Source organism: Poecilia formosa, unplaced genomic scaffold, assembly GCF_000485575.1.
Source record: "Poecilia formosa unplaced genomic scaffold, Poecilia_formosa-5.1.2 Scaffold365, whole genome shotgun sequence".
NCBI lineage: Eukaryota > Metazoa > Chordata > Actinopteri > Cyprinodontiformes > Poeciliidae > Poecilia > Poecilia formosa.
Window position 1 is genome coordinate 86,252 of NW_006800304.1, and position 12,098 is coordinate 98,349.

Sequence of the window (12,098 nt, forward strand, 5' to 3'; positions counted from 1 at the left end):
TGGACCTTCATGTGTTCTGCTGTCTGATCAAACTCCTCTTTAACTTCCTTCCTGAGCTCCAGCTTCTTCTTTAAAGATTTCAGAGTTTCCTGAAGTTTCTTCCTGTGTTGCCTAGCAGCTTCATTGATGGGTCTGAATCTGTGGTTGGTGTGTTTTTCTGAATCTCTACATACAAGACAAACTGGCTCCTGATGGTCCAGTCAGAAGTGCTTGAGTTTCTCAGAGTGCAGAGAGCAGAGATCCTCTGAAGCATCTTGGATTTTCTGCTGTAAGAATGATTCACAGAGTCTCTTCAGAGTCAGACTAACTGGAGGATCTTCTCTGTCAGATCTTTCCTACAAACAGGACATGAACGTCCAGGTCTTGCTCTCCAGGAGTTCTTCAGACATTCCTTACAGAAGCTGTGGCTGCATGACAGAACAACCGGATCAACAAAGACTTCTTTGCAGACCGGACAGCAGAGATCCTCCTCTAATCTGGCAGCCATTTTGTGTCCGGGTGACCCTGAAAAAGCAGCAGAGAAAATAATTCATCACTTAACAGACTTGTTATGACTTGTTGTTCCCGACCACTCACGTCTTCTGGGTCTAATCTCCTCTGTATCCCCACAACCAAACTGGTGAAGCAGTATTCAGCTTCTATGCACCACAAATCTGGGAAATACTTCCAGAAAACTGCAAAACAGCCAAAGGTGATTTGCCGAACAGACCAAAACCTAAACAGGTTTGGTCTCTAAATACTTAGAAAAAAAAAAACTACAACAACACCCGTTTAGAGTTTCTTTTACTCACAATAACTGGAACATTGAAAAACCGATTCCAGATAACTTTATTTCAGTATTTTTATGAGTCCTGAGTATTTATAAGATGGGCTCTTTCCGTCCAGCTCTAAAGTTGCCGTGAAAGACTTAGAATATCACTGACTAATTCCTGGAAGAAACATTTAGCAAAAATATTAGATACCGAGTCTAACATTTAATTGCTGCATGGAGAGAACGGCATCGACGAGGACAGCTAAGCGGGGTCCTTTATTAGCAAGATCTGCGGTAGCTAGCAGCTAACAGAAATTACTCACCGGCCGTTACATTAAAGGGGGTTTTCCGTAACATAGAAAATCAGATTCAGTTTCTTTACTTACTTGAACCTAAAGTCCTGAGCTGTCTTCAGTCTGCGAACCTCTCCGTTGTTCCAGATCTTCTGAGTATCTTTGGAAAATCTTGCTCTTTTAGGTTCCCTCTTCTTTGTGTTTATTGGTGACATCTTGGCGCATTATCGCCACCACCTGGTATGGAGTTTGGACAACAGTGTCACTTCAGGTTTAGATCCTACCAAATGTGTCAGTTTACGAGAACTAAATGTGGCCTGATAACTTTTACTGTTTGGGTTAAATCAAAGTAAACGGAATGAAACTGGTTTCAGTCTTCAGTTTTCATACAGGATATAAAGGATTAATAGGATATTATAGGAGATCGGCCTGTGGTTCCTTTTTACTTTCACCGTTTTCTGCTTTAAACACTAGAATTTCAACACATAATTACATAATTTTTCACTAGTTAAATCAGATGTTAGCACTTGAGTTGTCTTTTTAACATTTTTTTATGTAAATCTACTTTCTTCAGCTGTTTAATGGACAGCAGACACAGAGAGCACACCCAATTCACACATCTGCCAATGATTGATCAGAAAAAGCTTTATTCTCCTGTTTAGTAGTTATGTATGAATTGTTTTGTATACAGTACTGTTACAAAAGAAGACAAGGCTGAAAAAATGCAAATATTCATAGTATTGACTGCCAGTAGAGAAGTTGGTCACTATTAAGAGTCAGAGGGACAGTCCGGTGGAAGAATCTTTCTTTGTGACGCCACCCAGAAGCTAAAAGACTAACCGGCTTGTGTCCAGCATGTGTGGGGTCTGCAGAGACGTTGACGTCAGACATGTACAAAGTCTGGATGGAGGAATGATCAGGTTGATTGGTCTTTGTAGAATTTCTGCCATGGCTGTTGTTCCTAGCAAAAAGTAAGATGTTCTGGATGGAAACACACACCACCTGAGCTCCCAAAGGGTTTACCGTAACTAACCACCACCTCCACCCAAACCCAGCAAAATGTGCCCTTCATCTCTTCTTTGACATCTTTAGTGTCCTCCCCGTTTACATATCTCCGTGTGTGCCGTTCAGACACTGATCAACACACACGGAGCAACTGCTGGATCTGAATCACAGTTTCCCCAAAACCCAAGGCCCATCCCCACCCTCAGTTTGACTGGCTAGAAGACCCGTCTAATGTGGTTTGAACTGAAAGCTGTGCCTCAGTTATATCAAGAAAAATGTTTAATAAATCAAATTCATATATACTTTATTAATCCCAAAGGGAAATTAAATGTTGTTGTAGTTCATTAATTCAGGTTCTTCTTGCAAGAGTTATTGAGATGGTAGAGGATGTTGGTAGGAAAGCTCTCTTGTAGCAGTGTGTATTACAGCAAATGTGAAGAAGCCTCTGACTGAAGATCCTCAGTTTTCTCATCCTGCAGAGGATGGTTAGGGTTGTCCATATTTCTGGGCGAACCAGACCTTTTTGTCTAATAGTTACGGTACGGCGGACATCCAGGACGGTGCCAGAGTGTCATCAGCTCTGTGTTTCTCCAGGTCACCTCAGTCTGGTACAGGCAGGTTGTTCATCACAGCAATGAATGGATGGCTCAGAAGTTCCTCAGATAAAACAGAAACTATCATTTCTGCTATTGGTCCATGGAGCAGTAGATGGTCCCAAATACGTTTCTGAGTTCTTAGTCAAATATGAACCAATTAAGTCTCCAGAGATCTGTCTGTACAGCGTTCAAGAACCAGAACAGAACAAAGTGAGGCACCTTTTAGTCTCTATTCTGCTCAGATCTGGACCAAACTGCCTGAACACCTCAGATGTTTATATTCTGAGGCATTTGACATATTGAGTCCGCTATTTAAATCAAACCTTGATGAATATATTTTAGATGCTTACCCCTGAATTTCTTGCAAAGCATTTTGAAATCTTTTCTTTGTGATGGTATGAGATAAACTGACCTTGCCAGTCTAAGCTTCACATCATGCACATCATGTCACATTCAGTTTCTGGCTTACGAAACTGATCTGAAAACATGATGAGTCAGATCACCTCCAGTTTCCTGTCTAAAACCACAGAGTTTAAATTTCATCAAGAAGCTTTAACTTGGACAGAGCTGCTGTTTGTTCACCGAGATCTCCATGGGCAGGATTTTGACGTTGGTACAGACAAAACACGGAAACATCTTCTCACTGAAGGTGTGTGTGAAGGTGTGTATGTGTGTGTTAGTATCCAGATCAGTGAACGACAGTTTTCCTCCGTCCCAATCCAGATTCACTCGGATCCTCTGGAGTTTCTTCTGGGTTGGGAGAACTGAGAGACGAGCTGAAATCCGTGCTGAATATTTACCTCCATAGAACTGTATAACCCAAAATCCAGACTGTATCTTCCCCTTCCTCTGGGCAGACTCTGCTAACACACCCAGCAACCAATACTGACCGACTCCCGCATCAACATCCCAGCTGTGGTTCCCAGAGTTAAAACCCTCAGAACCGAGGACGGACCACTCTGGTCCAAACCTCTCTGGATTATCAGGAAGCTGCCGTTTCTCTCCATACGTCCCACTCGTCAGATTTTTAGACAGGAAGAGTCTTGACCCAGCCGTGTTTGGGTCCAGAACCAGAGGAGTGTAGGTCACCATGACCTTCATGTTGCTCCAGATGTTGAAGGCCAGGTTGCCCAGATGTTTGGCCTGGTCTATCAGAGCTCCTGAGGGCAGCTGTGGATCCTCCAGCAGGGGGCAGCGCTGGACTCTTTCCACTGCAGCCTTGTAGTTGTGCAGGAATGAGACGTCTGCAGCTCTCAGCTCCTCCTCTGTGGCTCTGACTGTGTCTGAAAGAGCTGCTATCTCTCTGCTCAGAGCCTCCATCTTCTCCTTCATCATCCCTCTCTTCTGCTCCTCTTCCTCCCTCAGTGCAGCCAGCCTGGCCTCCTCTTCCTCTGCCAGAAACTGATGAAGCTTCTTAAACTGCTCAACAATCTGCCTCTTTGTGTGTCGGGCCTGGACCTTCAGGTGTTCTGCTGTCTGATCAAACTCCTCTTTAACTTCCTTCTTCATCTCCAGTTTCCTCTTTAAAGGCTCCAGAGATGTTTTCAGTTTCTCTCTGTGTTGCTGAGCAGCTTCATCGATGGGCCTGAATCTGTGCTTGGAGTGTTTTTCTGAATCTCTGCAGACGAGACAAACTGGCTGCTGATGGTCCAGACAGAAGAGTTTGAGTTTCTCAGAGTGCAGAGAGCAGAGATCCTCTGAAGCTTTTTGGATTTTCTGCTGTAAGAATGATTCACAGAGTCTCTTCAGAGTCAGACTAACTGGAGGATCTTCTCTGTCAGATCTTTTCCTACAAACAGGACATGAACGTCCAGGTCTTGCTCTCCAGGAGTTCTTCAGACATTCCTTACAGAAGCTGTGGCTACATGACAGAACAACCGGATCCACAAAGACGTCCTTACAGACCGGACAGCAGAGATCCTCCTCTGATCTGGCAGCCATTTTGTCTCTGAGTGAAGCTGAAACAGCAGCAGAGAAAATGTTCAAGAAGGAAGCCAGTTTCCTGTCTGCAAAAAATTCAGTATATTATAGAAAATGTGGCTTTTCTTACTATGAAAAGTCGGCAATCCCTCTGAACTACTAAGGTTTTTAAGAAAACAGCTAATTTCATTCATCATTAATAGATCGATAAGATCTTTATATTAACTCATTAACCAATCACTCAAATCCCTAAAGTCCAACCTCAATTTCATTTGGACAAACCGCTGCCATTTTATTAGAATAATTGATGTAATTAAATTTTGATAGGAGGAGAGATCAAATACGATTGATTTTAATCCAGTGACTCAAGTGGTTGCAAAATTTTATTAAAACAAAATATGGAAATCTTAAATTTTATTTAAATGAAGCACATGAATGTTGTAGTAACAAAAAAGTTCAATCTTCATAGCAATATGTTAATGGTTTAATTTAACACTTTTCAGGTTAAATTAAATTTCAGGTTTTCAAATATTTCATATAGATTTAAAGAAAATTTTTGTTTTCGTTATTATTTATTGAACAATCTGTCTAAAATGTCAGCTGATAAAGGCCGTTTTGATATGTAAGGATAATAAAAATGACTGAATAAATAAAATAAATAAAACACACTGTTGTTTTTGTTATCAAAAAGAAATTAACACGAAAAGATCAATAACTAAAAACCTGCTGACCAGGTCAGTTTAGCTTCGCTGTGTATCCTCGAGTTAAAACTACGAAGCTGAAGTTCGTTTCCGAATCGGCAAAAGGCTAAAGGGCGATTCCACCTAATTTTTCCACTCCCTTTCACATCTTTAGTCGACTCGAGTTTAAAAACTACAACAACTAGACACTTCAAATCTGGACTGGATTATTCTTCTCTAATAGCATAATATTTATAACCATGTTTGGGATTTGTGAAACCTTTTTCTGATTTGTGAAACTTCAAAAAAGGCTGATTTCACCACTTTTTTAAATCTTGGTCACACGTGATCTGCTCCAATTCCAAATCTACAACACCTAGACTCTTCAAACCTGGACTAAATTATTCTCAACTAACAGCAGATATTTATAACCATGTTTGGGATTTGTGAAACCTTTTTCTGATTTGTGAAACTTCAAAAAAGGCTGATTTCACCACTTTAAAAATCTTTGTCACACGTGATCTGCTCCAATTCCAAATCTACAACACCTAGACTCTTCAAACCTGGACTAAATTATTCTCAACTAACAGCAGAATATCAACAGAATCAACAGAATCAACCTTTATTGAAGTTTCACAAATCAGATAAAAGTTTCACAAATCATAAACATGGTTCTAAATATTCTGCTATTAGAGCAGAATAATCTAGTGCATGTGTTGCAGTTTTAAACTTGAGCCGATTAAAGATGCTGAAGGTAGTGAAAAAGTAGGTGGAATCGCCCTTTAGCCATTTCCCGAATCGGAAGCTGGAATTGGAAACCAACTTCAGCTTCGTCTAAAAACTTCAGTAAACAAACTCAACCGTCCAGAGAAATACAGCAGAACGAGTTGGACTTTAACCAACAAAAGCAGAACCGTTCAGATATATTCAGACTGTAAAAAGCTATAATACTTGATAACAACCAGAAAACGGCTTACCTCTGACAACACACTTTCATAAATAAAGGCTACAGACCTGGACGCCTCCGTCCGCGGTTCCTTTACCGCCTGTCTTTCTTTTTCTTGATGTTTTACTGGCGGTTGGCAAAAATTTAAACACGGCGTCTTGCGTTTCTTCTTTTGGGTTTCAATGGCGAATGGCAAACCATCTTAAGATGCGTTTACCGCCACCTACCGTGTGTGATAAACTCCCTCATGTCTGTGTTTTACATTAGCAGAACTGTTGGCTATTCAACCCGAATATGATCTAATACCACGAATATGACGTGGTAGCAGGTCTGAAAATTAATAATTATCCATGAAGGTGAACGTTCATAAAAAAGTTCACATTTTTACAAGAAAAATGGGTAATTTAGTCTTAAGTAGTAAGAAAATCATAATTTTCCAAGATAAAAGGCAAAAGGATTCAAGAGCATTAATTAATAAAAATTCAAAAAAAGTATCATATCAAAACTAAGTTATTCCCTGATATTATGAGGTCTGTAATTTGTAAGGAAAAAACTCCAGACATTAGTGGCACAAACATACCATCGACATGTCAGAAAATATCTTCTCTATATCTCTGACAAGTTTTTTCTTTTAGTAATTTTAGATGTTATAATGCCAGAATATCTTTTTATTTTAAATGTTTGCCTTTAATTGTGGAAAATTAAGTTTCTTGTAATTTCTGACACAGAATGTCTAATTTTTTTTCTAGTAAATGTAAAGTTAATTTCTGAGTTGTTTTTACAGAAATGTTTATTCCTCAGTGGATAATTTTTTTGTTTCATCTACAACAAAGAGTTTCCTCTATATTTTCCCTTATATTGAGGATTCCCCCCTCCCCCAATATCTTCCTCAATTTATTTACCTTAAGAACAAAAAAAATGTTTTTGTCATTAAAAATGTCATGAATGACATTTACTTCTTTAATTTAGTCCAAAACATTTGTCTTTTGTAATAAAGTTGAATTTTTCTTTTACCAGCGTTTAAACATTTAGCAAATTTTATACATTAAACAATCTGATTTGTGTTCTTTAAACTTTTGAGCTATTGTCTTCAGGTAAAAATAAGTCTTCAGAGAACTTTTATTTTTATTATTTAAATCACGTATCAAACTCACAGCTCGTGGGCCAAATTCAGCCCACCAGAAGTGTTTTTGTGGCCCTCCAGACTCAATTTTACAGTTGAGTTTTTAAATTTTATCAGATCAAATCAGCAGTGTTGTATAACACATTGCATGAAGGTGAAAATACATTTCATATTTAATTTAAAGAGGAACTCATATATTACAGAGAAAGTTATTTATTCATATTTAAATGTTTTTATCAATACTTAGTGGCATTGTTGACCTTGATTGTGTCTGAAAAAGAAAAATGAGTTTTAAACTTCGGCTTTAATTCATTTCAATCAGTTTCAAATCCAGAAATGAGGCTTCAGCTGTAAAAACTGGTTTTATTTCAGAAACATGTTCAGTTTTAAGATGAAACAATAAAACATCAAATATTCCTCTTCTTATAACACAAATCATTAGTGACTATCATTCATCCTGATCTGCTCATATTTCCGACTCATTCCCATAAAAATGTCCAATTTGCTTCTTGAGTTTTTGAAATTGCTGAAAGTTTTGGTGTCAAAACGTTTTTTTTTTCTGTTTCATAAATCTGCCGTTCGCTAATAAAACCAGAACAGATGGAAACATGGAGGCTCTGCTGGGAGTTTAAAAAAACGATCCCGAACAAGCACGACTCAAAACGGATCAACAGGAAGTTTCAACAGAGACGGTAGGGTTTCTCTCCTGGTGCATGCTGGGAGAATGGACTGGAATGCTAAGAACACCAGAACACAGCGAGGAAGAGGAGGAACACCAAATAAAAACAGGAAAGGATTAGCTTCAAGTTTCCAGAAAAATCCTGCGAGTTTCCAGAATGGATAAAACCAGATAAAGTAAGAAGCTTTTAGTGTCGTGTTTTCCAGCTTCCTGGAGCAAAACCAGCTGTTTAAGTGTTTCTAAAGGTTCCTTCGGTCGTCTTCATCCCGCCGGGTCGCTGAGGAACATGTAGTGTAACTGGCTGGAATTCATTTAAACTGAACAAAACACTGAACAACATGGAGGAAGCCCTGGGAGTCAGTTAGTGTCGTTGACAATCACAATGACCATGTGCTCCTCCTCCAGATTACCCACAGTCCTCTTGGCCGCCTGCAGGAACTGCTGCGAGAACTCCCCGGGCGGGAAGGCGTACAGCATGGCGCCTGGGGTGCCCTCCTTGGCGGCTGGCAGGCTCACCACGCCCGCCGCCTCCTTGTTTCGCAGGTAGGTGACCAGGTGGCGCAGCAGGCGCACCTGCAGGCCCGGCTCCAGCCCCGGCGCCTGGCGGTCCACGGGCCCCTGCAGGGCCAGCAGGATGGCGAAGCTGTCCGGGCGCCCCAGCTTGATGCGGCGCGCCACCTCGTCCAGCCGGGCCTGGTCCATGCGCAGCCGCTGGGCGATCTTCAGCTGGCTGGGCTGGCTCTGCAGCTTCAGGCTGTCCTTCATCACCGTGTGGAAGTAGGCTGCGCCGCCCTCCAGCAGGAACAGGTCTGTGGGGAAGCTGCTGTTCTTCAGGGCAAAGAAGCCGCGCCACAGCCTGGACAGGGCGCCCTGGGCGAACTCCGACAGCGTGCTGGGAGAGGCCGGGGCGTCCGCGGCAGGCGAGGCGGCGCCGGCCGCCTCGGCGCGGTGGTGGTGGTTGTTCAGGTGGTCGCTGGAGGACCGCTTGCTGTGGTGGCGGCTGGCAGGAAGCTCTTCTTCGTTGGTGGCAGGGTGCCGTCCGGCGCCGCTGTCCGGGGAGTGGTCCCGCGGCTCCGTGGTGGAGTCAGGGGCACGGACCCGCGCTCGGTCTGGGCTGGCTTCAGGAGACACCGCCCCTCCTGGACCGCGAACCCGCGACCTCCCCCGCTCCTTCTCCTCTGGCGGCCGGTCGGCGGAAAGGCTGCGGCTCCTCCTGCGGGTCCGCCTCTCCTCCCGCTCCTTCAGCCACCGCTCCCGGCTCTTGCTGCGGCTCCGCGCCGCCCGTCCGCTCCGCCCGAAGGCCTCCACCCCTCCGACCCGCCGCTCCAGGCTGCGTGTGGGGCTGCTGGGAAAGTCTCTCTCCAGCAGGCCCCTCTCCCGCTCCCTGAGGGAGAGGAGGCTATGGGGGGGTGGGGAGCGCTCCCGGCCGCCCCGCAGCTCCCTCTCCAGGCTGCGGTGGCGGCTGTACGCCTCCCCCAGGAGGTCGTAGTGGGCGGAGAGAGCGATGGGAGGCTGGTACCCGGGAGGGAAGGGCCGGGAGGGGCTCTCCTCCACCTTGGCGAAGTCCACCCGGAGACGATGCTCCGGGCCCCCCAGGGGAAAGCCCCTCATCTGGGTGCAGGCGGCCTGGGCGGCATCCAGGCTTTCATACTGAATGTAGGCAAAGTTGTCCCCTTTCACATAGTCGATGTTCCTGATGCTGCCGAAGCGGTCAAACTCTCGGGCCAGGGCGGTCAAAGAGTTCCCAGGGCCCAGGCCGCCCACCCACAGCCGGGTGGTGGGATTCGCCTTGCCATAGCCAATCTTTATGGGGTTCCCACCGATTAACCGGCCTTGCATGGCCACCTTGGCCCGGTGGGCCATGTCCAGGTTCTGGAACTTCACGAAGGCGTAAGCGCCGCCCTGGCCGCGGGCCGGGCGTTTGATCACCACATCCTCGATGATGCCGTACTTGTCAAAGCCCCGCCGGAGCTCCGCCTCCGTCACGTTCCCGTCCAGGTTCCCGATGAAGAGGTTGCTGGTGGCCCTCTGGTCGTCCTCCGGCTTTAGGTCCTCCACCACGGGCATGGGGGGAAACCCGAAGGGTCGCCCCCTCTCATCCAGCATCCCATAGTAATCCAGCAGCCGGTCCCGGTCCCGGGTCAGCGCCAGGCTTTCCAGGGCGTACTGCCGGGCCCGCAGCTCCCGCAGGCTGTTTACGGCGGGCCCGGGCGGGGACAGGGAGCGCTGCCGGTAGGGGTACGGTGCATGCAGGGGGAGGTACCCGACGTCCGGCGGGGTCACACTCCGCCTCCTCACGTACATGGGCTCAATCTTCAGCTGGCGCTCCCCCAGAACCAGGCGGGACGACTTGGCGTGCCGGGCCTCCTTAGCGTCCTCCGGGTGGCGAAAATTCACGTAGGCGATCCGGCCCAGCTCAGGGGTGTGGGACAGCTTCACGCTCACGTCCCCGAACTTTTTGAATTCGTGGAACAGCGCGTCCTCCACGTCCTCGTCCGACACCTGCGAGCCCAGGTTGCTGATGAGCAGCGTCTTGTACTCCAGCGTCCCGGGCCTGGCGGCGGGCGGCTCGGCAGAGCGCAGCGGCGGGCGGCCGAGCAGGCTGAGTTCATGTCGGTGGTGGAGCTCCAGGGCGGCCGCCCGCTCCTCTCTGAGCCGCGGCTTCTCCCGCTCCCTGCTGCGGCTACGGCGGTGATAGCTCCGGCTCTCCGCCAGCAGCAGAGCCAGAGGCGGCGGGGGCAGCTCCTCTCTGCGGGCGCTCTCCCGCTCCCTTTCCCGTATCCGCTTAGCGATAGCCCGGGACGGGCTACTCTCTCTCCCGGCCTGCCTCTTCATCTTTCACCGAAGGATGGAGCTCAAACTTTTCGGTGCCGTGCAGCGGGAATTCGACTCTGGGAGCGGGTTCCTGGAGTGTTTGTGGAGAAGAGGCGGCTGGGGACGGCTTCAGGGAGAGACGCGCTTCCAGGGCGGCCGCTGATTTTTGGCACATTTACGGTAAAAACGGTTAGAAACGATGGGAAACATTTCAGCATCACAGAAGCTGCACCAGGGCCGCCATCTTGGACAATAGGAATGTGCGCGTTCCCTGAGGAGGACGGAGGGCGCGGTGACGCAAAAGCAGCTGACGTCATGACGTTACGATTTGATTTCAAAACATTTGTCCATTTTGAGTAGAAACTGACACGTTTCTGCTAAATTTGAATAATAAAAAAAAAACTTATTTGAATCTTTTAAGGAGCCTTTCTGAAGATCTTTTCGATTATTTTAGATTTTGGTTGCGTTTTACATGAAACTTTAACTGTCAAGAGCTAGGAAATAATTTCAGGTGCAGAATGAGTCAAGATTTAAAATTCCAGATTTAAATCTCGTTGAGATTTATTAAAAACCAAAATATAGAGATCCTAACAAAATGCCTCGCAAGGATGTTGGTGCCATTTAGAAGTGGCGTTTTTTTAAATGATTTTTAAAACATCCTAATTGGTCAGATGAATATTTTAATATTTTTGTTTCAATATGAAATAAACTTTTAACAAGATAACAAGATCTGTATTTATTTCCCCAAATCTGGTTTCCATACTTTCTCAAAAATGTTCAGAATGCATATTTTATGCTTGTTCAAGTATGGAAGACTAAGGAAATAAGAGGCTATTGCTTTGAATATATTATTCCTAGAAACTGCCAGGATTGATATAATGTGTCATATCTTCTTGTTTTAACAAGATATAAAGGAAATTTATTTTTTAAAAAGACAGCGAAAAGAGAGAAAGAGCCCCCTTGTGTTTATATTTTGTCACAGCAAGAAGCTCAAATTTTAAAGAAATTCTGCTTTTGTATTTATTTTGTATCTCTGACTTCTTTACTTTTGTCCAGTTTTCAGTATGTTTTCCTCGTTAAAGAATGCCAGGTGCTAGAAAATAATTCAGAAAATTAAAAGTAGAAATTTAGAAAATTTCAGCACATATAACAAAACATTGTGAAACAAAGTTTTTGCTGGACTGGCTGATTCCAATGAACAGTTAGATGTTTGCAGAAAAATGAGACAAATCAGCACCTGGAGCTTTTGAAAGGAAATGCTACAAGGAACAAGGAACTACAGGAAAGGATT

At 45.0% G+C, this 12,098-nt stretch overlaps 3 protein-coding genes across 3 annotated transcripts in view; all 3 read right to left on the bottom strand.

Annotated features, from left to right (window-relative positions):
* LOC107833332 (E3 ubiquitin-protein ligase TRIM39-like) overlaps positions 1-1,350 on the bottom strand; it is a 3,620-nt gene extending 2,270 nt beyond the window's left edge. Inside the window, 3 exon segments of the mRNA XM_016662253.1 lie at positions 6-334; positions 337-504; positions 1,138-1,350. Coding sequence (XP_016517739.1) covers positions 6-334; positions 337-487 — 480 coding nt within the window. The 5' untranslated portion in view covers positions 488-504; positions 1,138-1,350.
* A 318-nt stretch (positions 1,351-1,668) lies between these two features.
* On the bottom strand, positions 1,669-6,356 carry LOC103153858 (nuclear factor 7, brain-like). The gene is made up of 2 exons (XM_007574931.2): positions 6,223-6,356; positions 1,669-4,603 (listed from the first exon to the last, which is right to left on the bottom strand). The coding sequence occupies exon 2, from the start codon at positions 4,584-4,586 to the stop codon at positions 3,198-3,200; it is 1,389 nt and encodes a 462-aa protein (XP_007574993.1). The 5' UTR covers positions 4,587-4,603; positions 6,223-6,356; the 3' UTR covers positions 1,669-3,197.
* A 1,307-nt stretch (positions 6,357-7,663) lies between these two features.
* rbm15b (RNA binding motif protein 15B) lies at positions 7,664-11,260 on the bottom strand. The gene has a single exon (XM_007574933.2). It carries the CDS (start codon positions 10,826-10,828, stop codon positions 8,351-8,353), a length of 2,478 nt encoding a protein of 825 aa, XP_007574995.1. The 5' UTR covers positions 10,829-11,260; the 3' UTR covers positions 7,664-8,350.
* Positions 11,261-12,098: the final 838 nt, after the last annotated feature.

Coding starts and splice junctions, on each gene's coding strand:
- LOC103153858 (XM_007574931.2), bottom strand. CDS start 4,586: ATGGCTGCCAGATCAGAGGAGGATCTCTGCTGTCCGGTCTGTAAGGAC.
- rbm15b (XM_007574933.2), bottom strand. CDS start 10,828: ATGAAGAGGCAGGCCGGGAGAGAGAGTAGCCCGTCCCGGGCTATCGCT.